We start from the raw sequence: 16,930 nt of genomic DNA, 5'->3' as shown, positions 1-16,930 counted from the left end.
GATGTAGCAGTCAGGTACATGGGGTGTTTTTTTTTTTTTTTTTTTGATAAAGCATGAATATTGGTCGTTATACTCTGTTAGACACTAATTATGTTTATAAATAATAATAGTAAATACTAATATTGTACAAAGTCACTGCGGACAAAACCCTACAAAACCTATTTGCAGAAATATTATGTACTTCAATAAGTTCAATAAATACAATGAACTCGGTGAACTATGCATGAATAATTTAATAATGATATAATGTGTACGAATACATTATTTAGACGTTCATTGCCGTTGAAAACTGACATTTAATATATTGTTGTGAATTTATGATTAAGTAGTTTATCACACAATGTGTTACATAATAATTATGTACTAAGAATAATGATTTTATGTTACCATAATAAACAACAATATTTTAAAAATTAAAAATATGTACACTTTATAATATTAATAGTGGGTAAGCCAAAGTAAGTTAAAAGTGGACCAGGTTCATCCAGAATCTAGCTACGTACCAGAAAACTTGTAATAAGGAATAACAGATAAAGAATAAAACACGAAAAATTACTTCTATCAAATGCATTTGATAATAATTTAATGACGACGACATCAACAGTTGAACACAAAATAATAAACGATTATAAATATAATAATAATAATGAAAATAATAAGAATAAATTTAAGTCATATTTATTTATAAATAGTATAAAAATTAAACTAGTAATATTACGTGTAGGTAGATGAGAAGGATACTTCATGGATTGTTTTTTGGTTTTACTGGATATACTACTGCATTAAAAAAAAACCAACGGTGACCACAAACATATAATTACAAAACTTCAAAAGACAATAAACAGAAGTTGTACCGTATATTAATCTAAGTATATAATAATTAATAATAGTATAGTATAATGCGTATAAACGTCATGGTATTGTATCAAACACCTACAGGCATACGCATATATTATAATAATTAATTATTAATTATCATAAAGTAGTTAAGTGCACACACCAATATACAGATGTAAGTATTGACTGGGTTTCCGCTATACCGTGTCATTGTGTCTCGTAGAGTTGAATAATGTATTCAAATTGTAGATAATAAACTAAAAACCGACGGGTTATCTGTCGAAATTTTATTTTTTCATGTTAAATTTATGGAACAGTTCAACATGGTGTAGTGGAGATCCGTTAACGTCAATATGTCACACACCCGTAAATTGTTTGTGAAAACTGTTTTTGCATTTTTAAAACCACTCGGACATTTAGGTTACAGTTAAAGTTGGATGCATCAAATCAACACACGATATAAAAGAATACATTGTCTGTGTCGTAATACTTTCATAATATCAATATAATTTATATAAAATCAGTTATTTAAATTTGAAAACCATTACGATAATGAATATTTAAACAACCTTTACTTTTTTTTAATTAATGATATCTTCAGATTTATAATGGGTTTAATATAGCCAATTTTAAAAACAAATTAAGCGCGATAAAGGAAAAAATATTTGGTGTGTCGTATATTTTTAAAAATTTTTTTTATTTAATATACCATTAACACAAATAGAGCAATATTATATATGGTTTTAAAATCCAATAATATAATTTATTTATTTGACGTGATTGTAAAGCATTTGATAATGCGTATAATTTACGAGGTGGAGTGCGATGATATGTAAAAAAGTGAGTGGTTCTTTGTGTGGTAATTTTTTATAAACTTAAATAACAGTTTTTATTTTAATGTGATATATTAAGCAGACAAAAAAAAAAAAAATTAAAACGAAGAAAAAAACATTACTACGATACAGTGTTGGTATAGAAATAGAATTGTCTTGTGTATGATTTTCCAACTACTGCCGTAGCCTATGAGGGGTTTCTTTTCGCATGGTTTTCACAAACTATTTACGGGCGCGCGGGACGTGGAGTGTGACGCAGCACTCGTGTCGCAGCGGTCGTCGTCGGTCATCGTCGGCCGTCATCAGACGTACCCGCGGTCCGCCATGTGTCTGACGATGGACGACAGCAACCGGTCAGCCTCCTGTCCGCCGGACTCGTTGATGAGTGCGATGCGCTCATCGGGTGTGGACGTAGTCAGCCGCTCCACGTCGGGCGGCACCGCGTTCACCATGGCCGGCAAGAAAAACGAACAGTGCGCGTAGCCGTACAAGCCGTGCGCGCGCATCTCGGCGTGCACGTCGTCGGCGGTCAGCGGTACGGGCCGGCCGTCGGGCGTCACGTCTGCGACGCCGTCCAGGTAGGCGGCCACGTACCGGTCCCAGTGAGCGGCCCGGTTGGCGTCCGTTGTGTTCATGTACAGAAAAAACGAGAGATCGATGGCCGGGGACGCGTACCTCGCCTGCGCCGGGTCCAGCAAGACGACGTCCACGGGCCGCCCGGTGACCGGGTCGTACCGGTACAGCAGATTGTTGCGGCAGAAGTCGCCGTGGCACAGCACGGCCAGCGGCTCGACCGGCCGCAGTAGCCCGGCCATCGTCGCGCTCTCGCCGCTCAGCGTGTCCTTCATCCTGCCCAGTGCTGCCTCGTACTCGCCACTCGTATCCGAGTCGCGTAACGCGTTCACGCCCCGGTTACCGGTTCCTGCGTTTATGCGTCAAACATGAAAATTATTATGGTTGTGTATACCTAACTGCGTGTCACGGGATCACGACGACGGACACCTTACTTAATATTTCAAAAAGCCTATTCGGCGATCCCCCGATTGTGGCCCAATAGTCAAATTCCCCCCCCCCCTTTTCGAATGCCGATCGCAAACCGTGTAGAAACTGTTTTCAGTAGTTATCAAAAACAACTAAATACCTCGTATTGTCTTACAGGCCTGTACATAAATAGGTATAATAACAGTGTATTCACACCAGCAAAAACAATAATCGGTGATAACAGCGCATTATACGTATAGTATTGTTTCTATAAAAGATTGCAGAGAAAGCAGATAAACTAATAGATTTGCAAAGCTAGTGAGACGCGACTATACGACGGAACAAGTACCAAATAAGTCATTCAAATCGAACAAGGTATTGATAAAACATTAAAAGTTAATATGCAATTAATTTTGCCTCTCACTTATTCAATTATATTATATATATATATATATTTATAGTTGGTAAATTATAACCCCTTTAATATAGTTAACAACATTGCGACGAAAACAACCGGAGCAGATATAAGATATTTTAGTCTTTATAGCCTTATAGGTTACTGTATATGGGTCGCGATGCATGCATAATACAATTCATAATCCACTATGACAGTGTCCTCGATCGAGTCTATCATAAGTCTATCTGATCATTATTGTTACTGTATTATGAATACATTTTGATAAATCTTCAAAATATGTTCAAATGGAAGTCGGACGTTTGAACGTTTTCAGATATGTTAAGTGAGCGAATTTTCAGTTATCAGTTTGAATATGTAATGTTTGTTAGTTTTTTATTTATGCGGTGATTTTAAAATGTTTAAATTAGTTTATATTTATAGAGTCTTTAATTTACAGTAAGTACTTTAATTCTTTATGTGTTCATTATATTGCAAATTGTGTACAATGTACATGCGTATAATTCGTTAAGTACGTTTACTTTAAAATATCGACTGTCGTTATAGCTTGTTTTGTATATAATTACATATTAAGTTCGTAATTAAGTGGAAAAAACACAATCTTTAGTACCTAATAAGAAAAATTGTGCGATTGAGTATGGACATAAGTATCAACTAATTAGAACTCTTACAAAAATTAAATTAATAAATATCATAATTTATTAACAAAAGTTTTATTGAAGAAAAAAATTGTTTTAAATTATAATATACACACAGAATAATAGAAATGAGTGAAGACAATTTACAAAACAATCCTCGTCTTATATGAAATCGTGAAAACTAAGAACCTATAATTTCAAATATAGTATAAAAATAAATCTCAAAATAACCTGTGATAATTCTAAGGTAAAAGTAGTACCCATGGTAACATGGTTGGCAGTGTGACACCTGTTAGAACATCGAATAATATTTTAAAAATTACAGTATATAAAATTCCTTTTAAAATATCCACCTGGTTGACAGCAAACGAATAAAAGGGCGAATCCAATTTTTATAAAGTTCTAATTTATCTAACCTAATCTTGAGCGCTGGAATGGAATAAATGTGTATAAATAATATAAATTATATTAATTTAACTTGTCACGAAAAGAACATCTTGATAACATGAATCTGGTCGTTAACAAAAATTATTATATCGTATTATTTATGTGCTATTTATTGTTGTATGTTTCAATGTTTGTATAAGCTGTATGACGTGGAGTCTTGAAAAAAAAATCATGCTGCAAAAATTAGAGAAATAAATAATTTACATCACTATCGACTAATATACTAATTTATTGAAAAATGATCATCTGAACCTCATATTATATATATTAACAGTGATATGAATTGAAACTATATATTTAAAAGGGACATTAATAAAACATAAATATTTCACTTATTTCAAAGAATGAATTAATTTTGATTTAAATGTTACGTTATACATATAATATTATTTTTTTCATCGAAATTCTTATTATTTTTTTTCCAACAAATGGAATTGATATTACAATTTAATTAGCTGAAAATAATATGTTTAATAAGATAGAATTTTCCTTTTTATTCAGTTAACCGGAAACCTATCTCAAAAGAATGTTTTTGTTGGCCCATTATTGCGCGATTCCATTTAAATAGTATTCATTGTAACGTCGCAATGTAATTAATAAATTAAAAATAATAGTCATTTTTAAGACTGCAACAATATTAAATTTGTTGAGTTGCTATGCTATAGATGTTGTCGTAGTTTTCGATTCAATCTGACTTTTATATACAATATTAAGATATATTTTAAGGTTTTTTGTAACTTTTTACTAAAAAAACTATTTTTAATGATATTTTGTAATTGTTTACAAGTATTCTTTGTTTAAAAATATAGCTGAAATTAATTAATACTGTGCTGTATAGTACTAAACATACTGAAAATAGAGTAGTTATAGTACTAGTAAAAATATATTTTCAGCGTGCTTAACTAAATAGTATTTATTATTAATAATATTTAGACCCTCGCAGCCTTAAATGTATATGGCTTCGATTGCATTTATATTTGGGCTTCGATATAACGGAGTTACTGAAATACGTTAACTCTTAGTAAGTACCCAGTTGTCATAAAAAAATCTCCATTTATTTTGTGTTGTGACTGTGGTGACGTTCTGAGGTAGTAGAGGAAACGATTTCTCTAGACCGTTAAATTTATATTAGGGTTACAAAGTTTATGAGACATTCTAGACAGAATTAGTTTTACGAGAAACGCAAAATTTCATAACGTAACTTTAACTTTTGACGTATTAAAATAATGTATTCCTCGTTTAGTTAGTAGTCCGTCAGAAGAAACAAAAAAAGATACATAGTGCACTATGATTGTTTTCAACCTTTCAAATTACTAGTTGTAACCATACAACATATTATATTACCTACATGATGTTATTGGAAACGTGCGCAATGTATTGACAGCAAACATCAAAAAGACTTTTTGATAATAATCACCTAATAATATTGTAGGTAAGCAATTTTTTTATCACTACTTAGACCCGTAATCTGAGTTGAATAGAATACCGTGCAATTTGCATTATTTAGACTTTAGAGCTTATATATGCACGAATTATACATATTAACAAAAGGTAGCATATACAATATGCATTATTCAACAATGTCATTCTACTACGTAAAAAATACTAAATTAAATATTGGTATTTTTTTTTACATTATTTCCATTTAAATTAAATTAAAGATTTAGATATAACCATTTAAGAATCAAAATAAGAAAATATTATATAGTTTTAATAAAATAAAATATAAGAGTAAAACCATAATGTCAATATTAATTATATATAGCCCATACTATAAGAACAAATCCTTCAATCATCAACTTTGAAGTATGTTTCTTGTAGAACTTTGGACCTAGTTGACTTAGGGATAAGGGAAAAGAATAAAAAGGGAGAAAAATTAGATAAATGGAAAAAACTAACAAAAAAAGATATAAAAGCTAAGAAAAACTAGAATATATTTTACGCAACAAAGTTTTTCGACAAAGTCGATATTTTGTCTATTATTTGTGGTAATCGAAAACAAAATAATCTTTAACTTGAAATTTTTTCTAAATAGGTACCTATTTATCGTTTATAAATATCAGTGTTTGATAAAATGTTAAAAAGATTTCGACTTTATTTTAGAGCAAATTATGGATATTTTAAATTTTAAATTTTTTAAATTTCCGAGCTCTTAAACATCAAATATTGATATAATTAAAAAAATATCTACTATACAGACTTAATATTTTTTGCCATTATATTATTATTTCTTGAGCATAATACATTTTTAAAATATTTAGATAAATTTAAAGCTATTTATACTACAAATCTGATATTTATACATTTATATAATATTTTGGTACTGACTTATCACTTAGGTATTTACTAATATTATACGATATAGGTAATATTATTATATTTAATTATTGTTTTAAATTGAAAATAATTATGACATACTCGTACCAATAATTATTTTAATCTACCTTATTACTAATAGGAAAATAAGTACAACTATATTTATTTATATAAATAAATTATAAGTAAATTATACTTATACATAAAGGCTGACTCTTAAAATCATTTTCATAATCAAATATTAATTTAAATTAATCACATCACACATAATTGTACTATTATAGTAACCTACATAAATTCAGTAAGTTCACAGTACCCAAATTATAGAATATGCTCAAAATCTACTCTAAACCAAGGTATAGTCATGTATAAAAATTTAAAATTTAATATATTTCTAATAAGAAAATAGTTATACATTTTTTTAAATTTTTATTACTTATGTTCACATTTGTATTTTAAACGCTATTAAAAAAATAGGCTATGTATTTTTAAAAAATTTTAGTAACTATAAAAAAACTTTTGAGGTACCTTTGATATAAATTATAAATGTTATTTTACTCAAAAAAAAAAATGTAACATACATAATAAAAATAAAACTAAATTTATGTCTAAAAAATGCGTATATAAATAAAATATGGTGAAATGTCAAGTCACTACAAATATTCGTTTTTGAATCACAATGAAAAACAAAATTGATTTAGTCGAAAACGTGTTTTTACGTAAATATTCCGGTTTTTTCGTATTTTTTTTTTTATCTTTTTTTCAGAATATCTTATATTAATATATACTCATAATACTAGGAAGGAAATTTCTACTTTTGACCCCTCAAAGTACAAACTATATCCGATTTCTACCAAAAACCTCCATTGAAGTTGAAGATCTTAGCATTTTTTTCTACTGTAAAAAGTATTATATAAATTAATAATAAACACATTATAATATGATATTGATTTAAATTTAATTCTAACATATACAATGATATGCAAGTTTTGTTTCTTTGTGAATCGTAATAGTATATTATTATAAATTTTGTTATTATAATATATTTATGTAATATTTTTTTATTGTAGATACAGAACATAATCAAAATATATTAGATAAATGAAAATGTCTTGAGTAATTAAATTAATAGTTTTTCGGTATAGTGGTATAGTTAGAACAGAAAATTAGGAAGTTTTTCAGTGTTTGCTACGGCTCGATTAGCTAAGTGGTTGTCCAGCGCAGTATTCTCTGTTTAATTTTTCTAAAATATAAAACAATTATAATACATAGAAGTTTCTTTTTCATTGCATTAAAAAAAAAAAATAATTTAAACTTTGAAGTTAACTTTATGCAAATATTTACCACGGTATGAACATACTTTCCTAATGTCTCTGAAAAACCGACCTGCCATCTTTTTACTAAACTTGCATCCAGATAATTCATTACATTATTTCCATTTAATTTTCTATTTTCCTTTCAAATTCATTTTTGTTTATTGAATTTGTTTTTCCAAACAATTTAATTACATATTTTTTCTTACTAATTTCAAAAAAGGTATTCTTACTATAATATCATTATTTATTAAAATGAAGTATTTAAAATATAACAATAAGTTATATCAGAATAAATCTATTTATGTATAAATATGATGCTATAACACAAACAAAATTATATTCAACTTGCATTAAGTTAATTTAATTATTCGTAGTACATAATCATTTACGAGAATGACAATTTTATTTTTAATTATTTTTTCTTTATTTTAAAATGTATTCAGTACCTTTAATTAATTAAGATGGCGAAAAAATAAAATAATTCATAACACGAAAATTTTGCTTTTTAAAATAAAAATGTCAGGTAATTTATTATAACTCTTGATTTAAAATATAAATATTCGTTAAATATTTTTGAAAAAATATTTTACAGTTATTTTACTTTAAACTACGCATTGTAATAAGACAATTGTGCAGTTCAAATTATCAATTTTAACAATTTAAATATTAAATAATTTTATTTTGAAATCATGTTATTGATTTAAATTAATATCTTCTAAGCCGTGTAATCACAAATAAATGTATTAAATAACTTTTGATTTTAAAAAATAAAAAATTTTTAAAATATTATACTTGAATTATAAATATTTAATGATTGTGAAAGAGTTTAAATAAAATGTTTAACGAAATTATCATTAACAATTTTAATAAAGTAAGATAAATATTATTTAAGTGGTGTGGTAAGTTCTATAGCGGTGCATGGTGGTTCAAGAAATTGAAGCGTATAAATTAGATTAAGATTATTTACGGTGAATACAGATGTTGCATAATATGTCTATAAATTTAATGATATGCTTACATAAAAAATTAATAAACAGTACTCAATTTATACACTGATCATATTTTTCAGGTAGAATTATTTCTATTTATACATAGTAATACACATAAAATATTTTATATTAAATTGTTGTTCCTAAAACTACCCCATACTGTCCTTTCATAAGTAGTTTTTGGAATCATTTTACCAGTTAAATGGCTTTCTCAATCACTTTCCTATTTTGGTTCTATTGTATAGTTAAGAGGTGGGTAAAAGTACGTAGAAACGATTAAACTTTATTATTATTATTTTTTTTTTTTTGACCGAACCATATTATTATTTCGCTTCTATATACGCCTCCTGCTTATTGTAAGGAGTTTGTGTAGGTGCTAAAAATGAAAGAGAATCTTCGATGGTGTGAGCTGCGATAATAACGCACAGTTAACCCTCATAAATTCTGAAACTCCAAATGTTAAGCGAAGATATACCAAAAGGGGACGCGAAAAAAATAACGTGTATCGACTATCGACGTGCAGCAAAAACTTAACTTTCTTCAGTCTACAAATCTCGACTTTATCCAAGTAGAATCCCCAAACCGCTATTTTTTATTACTTTAATAGTGCTACCATGGTTACAAAATATAATTATAAGACACGAGCAGTGTACAAACATTTTAAATATTTTGTTTGTTTGTGCACAATATTTAAAAAACGTGTAAACTTTTTTTTTGTTAGAAATTATTATCGGTTGACTACTCATTTGATAAGTTTTTAACGAAATTTAAAGAAAAGTGTAGTGGAATAGAAACTAATTTTTCAGAATGGTATATAGATTACATTATTATTTGATTATTTTGGTTATTATGTTATTTTATATTGTAAGTAGTAAAACAAGTTGAAAATAGAAATTAGAAAGACCACAGTAACACAGTACAATCGATTTGTCAATTCATTTTCGATATTTATGAGTACTTAGTAATTTTTTAGATGACTATTTTAACAATTAAATGTTGTAACACTATAAATAAAAAAAAAACTGTCAAGCTTTAAAAAGCTATGATTTAGTGATATGATTTTGACAACAAATATTATTTATTAAATTTTTCTTTCGTGTAATTTGATTACTAACAGAAAATACATACAATTATAATGCAATCAATATTCATTTAATAATGGTAAATGTTTTTAAAATAACTAAAAAAATATCATATTTTGATGAATTTAATAGTTAAAATATTTATTTTAAAATGTTCGTTTACCAAATCTTGTAAAGTTTATAACTTAAAAAACACAATGAAATAATAGTATTATACTAAATTACTACATATTATGGGTAATACTCTAGATAATATTTTTACTAATTACTATAAATACTGCATAAAAAAATAAATTAAGTTCTCTAGAAAATAACTATATGTAAATTATATCTAAATTCAAATATTATTATCAAAACTTCTAAAATTAACAAAAACGAGGTAATAGAATTTGATTTTTTAGTACATATTCATTTATAGGTTGTATTTTAATTTTTAAGAAACCTGGTTAATTTTCATCAATCAATATAGACTATTACGTTGACAACACGATTGACACATTCGATTGGGGTTTCAGTAATCAATCTTCAACTTTTTTTCTCATAAAAACGAGTTTTTAATTTGAACTGCCGAGGGATTTCAACTAATAAAATCCTGAAATTTGTTCATTATCGATTAACTTCTAAAAGTTTTTATTTATCTCTATAAAATAATAACACGAATGGCTTTCAATCATATTAATAATAACTATTCTTCACGAAATCAACCATTTACCTTATATTGCTAAAAAAAAAAAAAATTGAAAAAAAAAATAATATTCGATTCTACATAAATATTGTAACATTTTTTTCGTCGTTTATTATTTAACGTTGACTCAAACCTTGCTTTGTTTAATATAATATAATAACATTGATTTATGTCTAAAAAATATTCAATAATAGATCCTGATAGATAGTAGTTTGTATATAGAATTTTAATAAAACCGAGAATTTTTGTTTTTATTTAATCAGTATTATGATTCCTGAAAACCCTGAACCGCATCATAGTTTTTTAATAGTCTGAGTTCTATAGACAAAAAATGTAGATTGTAATATTAACGATATGTTTGATTTAGAGACCCTACTTTAAATTTAATAAGCAACATTTCATGTGCATATCAGAAGCCCTTACGTTTCTGTTCATTGTGGTGTATAGAATTTCCATAATCATCATTTATTACATTCTCTCCTCTAATTAATACTAATTATTTAGCATAGTATGTAAAATAAACTACGAAAGTGGCCAGTTATTCAATATTATTTTACATTCTAATTGAAGTAATACTATTTGATCAAAAATAGAAATATAATTTAATAATTTATACCACTATTTTAAAAAAGGGAATTCATGAATAAAATATATAAAAATAATAACAAAAATATATAATTAGTAATCCATTGTGGAAGATTAAAACCAATAGTATGATGCGTCGAAAAATATTTATAACCTGATTCAACATGTTTTATAATTGCTAACAATATTTTCAACTTTATACGTGCAAAATTGTATTCTTAATAATTTATTTAGAGGAATCGAAGAAATAAAATTTTCAAAAAAGTATTACATTTATTTAAAAATATTTATCACAACTGTACAAAGTACAATAATTATTTTAAGTATACAAGCCTCTTCGAAAGATTGCATTCTAAAAGTTGACATTTATGACATACCTAACAAAATATTAATGCATTTAGACTTTAATTTTAATGGTTTACTCTTAATTTTTATTTATTATGTTAACAATTTTAAATGTATTTTATGTACAATTATTTATTTAATATTTATAAGTTATAAATATCTACATTATATTATAAATTAATAAACTTTTTAAACTTAAAATAATATTTATGTAACAGTTTGATTATTTTGTATTAGATCCAAACTTCAAACATAAAAAAAAATAAATACAATGATAAAATAAACTAATAAAGTAATTATCTAAAATTAATAACCGAGAGAAAATAATTTAAACTGTAGAAAATATTATTTCTCGATATTTTAATGTGTACTGAAGTCAGTATTTTAATAACTAAACATAAAGTATTGTGTTCAGAATATATTGTTCTTTAATTATAATATTCAACATAACATGCAGTAATAAATAATACATTTTTATAATTTTGGAATTGAAATATGAAAATGGCGTTTGTTTAAGTTATTACATTTTTGAAGCCTATATATTTACAGTGATTTAATTTATATTTCAACAGCGTACACCACAGTTCATTATTACACACGATTCAAATTTTTTGAATGTATTTATGACGTTCTATTTACACTACACAATTTAGTGTAAAAAAAATATGTATATATTATACTTTTTAGTTTTTTTATGTGGTGATATCTTTAACCTGCTTCATATTCTCAGTAGCAGATCATTTAGTTTATTTGGAGGTTTTTATAGTTTAATTTACTTTTTTTAAAACTCTTTTTAGTGCTTAACTTTAAAAAAGAAAGATAAAACTATGTTTTCTTCTCATTGCTTATATTTATCTTGAGGTAGATATAAAATAACTGGTATATGATTTATTATTCAACATTTTTTTTTTTTTTTTTTTTTTAATTTCGTTTTTATTTGTTATTGGTGTTACTTTTTGAAACTCGATTTACTGAGAACGACAAGGTATTACTACACACCACATACGACAATGTCCGGTGTACAATACAGTGTTTCAAGATCGATAACCGTTGACTTTCCAACTAGCATCGTCGATTTAATGTGATAATTCGCTTACGTATATTTTTATGAATATTACCGAAAAGAGAGTTCTCACTCGATAAAAATTAAAATCATCAATGCTGCCTATTCTTTAAGATGTTAACTTTCGAATGGGTTGAATAAACATATTGCTATACCAACGACAAAGACGATCACCTTCATTCAAACTATTCAACAACTCCTGATCATATTTTCCTAAAACAGACTGTTTAAAATATATAACTAAGAATTTAGAAAATAGACTCGCACCGTCGATGTCCAAGCAAGTCATCTAAGTCGAGAATCAACATTGAAGATTAACTGCAACCACCATAAAGTGAGATTTTATCTGAATTTTAATCTATTTGTTTTCACTGCTGAGGACTTATAATACTTTCTATTTTGCATCGCTGACGTTGAAACTATAAACCACAAAGCGATACCCGGTCAAACTAACGCCACAGACTACACGAAGTCACAACCAAGGATAATCAGCATTAAGTTCAATAGTAGAAACACAAAGATTCTCTACCTCTTGGGTTGTCCTCTATAATATTTGTCCACATTATGCTGTTTTCTATCCCAACATGACCCAACATACTATATAGTTCTAAGCGCATTCCATATCACACTGTGCCTCAGACAGCCCATATAGTTATGTGATGATTCGCTGGAGAATATGAGAAAACTCTAGGATACAGTTATATGTATCTTACTTTACCGTTTCATCCTCGCCGGATCGATTATAATAATAACAAACTCTAATAACTAATTGAATAAGTACCTAATTAGGTACTAATATAAATGATTTTATTATATTAAATATGACGGTTCTTTATTTAATTTTGTTTAAAAATATACGAAATCGTAATTAGAATATTCATAAAATTCTTTTAAAATCATTTTAAAATGTAATAAATATCATTATAAAAGGATATCACATAATATTGATAAATATGAATATTATATTATAATGAAAACAAATTGCATTATTAAATTTTATTGATAAAACTCTATGTTTTTTAACTAAAATATTTTATACAAAATTTAAAATATAAATTGGCATTGTAATAAATAGTAAAAGTCATAATTAGTGGAATGGATTTACGATTTACTAGCATACTTTTCTTTGAAAATATCTAGATAAATAAATAAATATGTATACTATTATAAATGTTTTTTAAGATTAAGGAATTGAATAGTTCTAAAACTAAACAGTCAATACAATATCTAGAGTTGAAAATGCAATTCTTTTCAAGAAAAAAGTTTTAGCAGTTAAATTTTAAAACTGTTAATGTTCATTATTTAAGTTTTATTTTTTATGCATATCTGAAATGTATTAACATAACATTGTCACTGTTGTTTAAACTATGAGTACCTATAAGAGAGAAATAAATTTGTAAAAAAAATTGTTCAAGTGATAAAACTTTTATAAATAGTCGATAAACCGGAAGATTGTAAGAAACAGTCAATGCTAAGTTCAACTATTCACAGTATTATATAATTTTATTTTTTTCCCTTATTTACATTACACACGTACATACATAGTTAAGCGCGTAACTACTCAAAAAGTGTAAATATTTAAGTTTATACCGAGCTAACATTGGCCGAGATTTTATGTGTTGAATCCGTTGAAAAATAAACAAAAGTCTACTCTGACAGTAAAGCCCGAAACTACAAAGCATTTCTTACACCTATATATACAATAATTTAACAGACATGAGGTAAACACGAGGTTCTATAAGCGTGTGTGGAAGAGGTAGTAATAATCATAAAATAGTTTAAAAAAAAATGAAAACATCAAAGTATAATGTATATAAGATAAACCTAGGAAACATTTGGAAGAAATAATAGATGCAGTACCTTGGGTGGCTCTATTCTACGTAGTAGTTATGTGGAGATATAACCTAGTATAATATTATAATCTAACACATTGGTAGTCAAAGGTAGTCCGTCGTCGAATAAAAACAAAAATATATAATATTTAAAATACAGTCTTGTGAAGGGTTCAAATTTAAGCATTTAAATACTTTATTTTTCTAAATACAATTATTTTGAATACATTTAAAAAAAGTATTCAAATATTTATGTTGAATATGTATTTGTATTTGGTAAAAAATACTTTAAATATTATCGAAAATTATAATAATTATTATTACCAATAATTACATTAAAAAAACACGTGTATTTGTGAAAATAAAATTCGATTTTCAATGTTTGTCAATAAATTAATAATAAACACAGGTGAATAAATTTTACTGAATAAATGTTGTTTAATAATGTATTATCCTTACTTCAATAAATTCGCTGAGAGACCAGGATTACTTCGCGCTTACGGAAATACATGTGCTCCGACAAAAATCCCCTCTCCGCGACTAAAACTATTTTCTATACGTAGTGAATGGTAGTGCGACGTGAAATGTGGTAAAATCTCAAATATTAGCTTAGGATCGCAATCGCTACAACAAAATTCGTCACTGTATAACTTGACCTCACTCTTATCAACAGGTGATAAGTAGGCGTCAGGTGTTGCAGTGGTGCGGAACGACGAGTTTTCGTCCGCCGCGCAGTCCTGGTCTCTTGGCGAATTTACTTTAACAATGAGTAAAATACTAAAACAATAATTTCTTACTTTAATAATATTTAAATCCTAAATTTTGTTTACATTTATACTATTAAACAAACAAAATGGAAGTCACGCGAAGTCGCGGACGTGATGGGGAACTGATGTATTTTTATTAGGAAATCTCAATCGATTCAATATATTTCTCGTAGTAAACATGCGATATCCGAATACAAACATGTCTTGATGGTTATACGTACTGCGATTTGAATATGAAAAAAAAATAAAAATAGTATACCCACTTCACAAGACTGTCGAGTTTTAGAATATTATAAAGTAGGCACTATACGAAACCACTGCAGCCCGGTCGGGGCGCAGTCGCGATCCGCCCATATTATATTATGACTGATGAAAGTGCATTAAATACCAACCTGACAAGAAACGCGGACTCTTGTACCAGTGTCCGTCGTACCACTGTGTCTCGACCAGGGCGGTGGTGCAGAGATCGGCGAACGGCGGTGGTCCCGCGCCGCGGCCGTCGGCTTTGGCGTTGTACGACAGCCCGTGCAGGGCGCCCAACTTGCGGATCGCTAGCAGTATGTGTTCGGCGTCCAGGAACACCCGTTCGTCGGCCGCGCGAAAACCGGCGGGCGCCAGGCTGGCCAGGACGATCACCTGCTGCTGTCCGCCGGCCGCGTCGCCGTCCGCAGTCGCGTTCGAATACAAGAACCGCGGGAACAGCGCAAACGCGGCGGCCGGGTCGGCGGCGCACGCGGCCAGCTTGGGCAGCAGACGGGCGTAGAACACGTACTCGTTGTAGAACTTTTGGTGCATGTTCATCATGGCCGACATGCGGTCGTCGGCGTTCTTGAACTTGACCACGACGGGCACGCCGTCCGCCGGCCACTCGGCTCCGGTGGTCAGCTCGACCGTGCCGAAAACGATGTCGGACATGAACTGGTCGCCGGCCGCCGCCGCCGCCGCGCCGTCTCGGTCGTCCGCGCGAAAAGACGCGTACACGGCTCCCCGTCCGAACGCGCCGTCGGCCACGGCCCGCGGGAATACGACCGTGCTCAGGTAATCCATGCGGGACGACCACGTGGCGTCGTCGGTGCGGCGATCTGCCATCGTCGTCGCGTCAAGCCAGAAGAAAAGCGGACGGAATAATAGCGGTTACGGGTTAGGTATTGTCGCTGTGCCGACGGGAAACGATTCACCGGCGTTTTATCGTGCGAAATAATATTTAGATGCGCCGCGAAGATGAACCGCGAGCACGCGTGCACCGACCGATGCGACCGTGAATATTATATCTATCAACGCTGGCCGCGTAGTAACGCATCTCCGACCCGTCACATTATAATAATATGTTAGCAGATGACGATGTTATGAAACCGGTTGGTGGTTATCTAACGGGTTTTTTTTCTCCTCTATTTCTTTTTAAGTTCTGTACCATCGCTTGTGCATTATACCTACACACGTATTGAAAAACTAGATAATATCATCGTTTCGTCTTTACCTCCGAATACCCGTGTCATCCGTGTCACCCAATGATTCCTAAACCTATTCGGAATATGATCAACGAGTCAAATCCAAAAATTATATTTTAATAGTCCATCACTATAATAGTTATCACATTCATTTAGTAGTTGTATCTTTTGTCTGGGCCTCATGAAATATGCTTGCCGTCGATAAATTAATATATTTAGTTGGTGCACTACACCTTAACTCTCCAATTCGATGGATTATTAATACATTTTATTCGGGTATTCAAACTGCACATCAATAACATATTGCAACATATTGCATTTTTGTTAACTACAAATCATATTATATATAAT

At 29.2% G+C, this 16,930-nt stretch overlaps 2 protein-coding genes across 3 annotated transcripts in view; both read right to left on the bottom strand.

The window, feature by feature from the left end:
• LOC132917478 (uncharacterized) overlaps nucleotides 1–16,930 on the bottom strand; it is a 262,491-nt gene that overhangs the window by 189,937 nt on the left and 55,624 nt on the right. The window lies entirely within an intron of this gene.
• On the bottom strand, nucleotides 553–16,476 carry LOC132931950 (uncharacterized). Its single transcript, XM_060998071.1, has 2 exons — nucleotides 15,524–16,476; nucleotides 553–2,592 (listed from the first exon to the last, which is right to left on the bottom strand). Exons 1-2 carry the CDS (start codon nucleotides 16,218–16,220, stop codon nucleotides 1,973–1,975), a joined length of 1,317 nt encoding a protein of 438 aa, XP_060854054.1. The 5' UTR covers nucleotides 16,221–16,476; the 3' UTR covers nucleotides 553–1,972.

The sequence above is a fragment of the Rhopalosiphum padi genome, chromosome 1, assembly GCF_020882245.1.
Source record: "Rhopalosiphum padi isolate XX-2018 chromosome 1, ASM2088224v1, whole genome shotgun sequence".
Taxonomy (NCBI): Eukaryota; Metazoa; Arthropoda; class Insecta; order Hemiptera; family Aphididae; genus Rhopalosiphum; species Rhopalosiphum padi.
Note: the sequence above shows the minus strand (reverse complement) of the source record. Positions and strands in the feature narration are given on the sequence as shown.

What these genes read in the sequence shown, in the direction of transcription:
- LOC132931950 (XM_060998071.1), bottom strand. Translation starts at nt 16,220, where the DNA reads ATGGCAGATCGCCGCACCGACGACGCCACGTGGTCGTCCCGCATGGAT. An exon ending in GAGTCCGCGTTTCTTGTCAG is followed by an intron (nt 2,593 to 15,523) that starts GTTGGTATTTAA and finishes GCATAAACGCAG; the next exon opens with GAACCGGTAACCGGGGCGTG.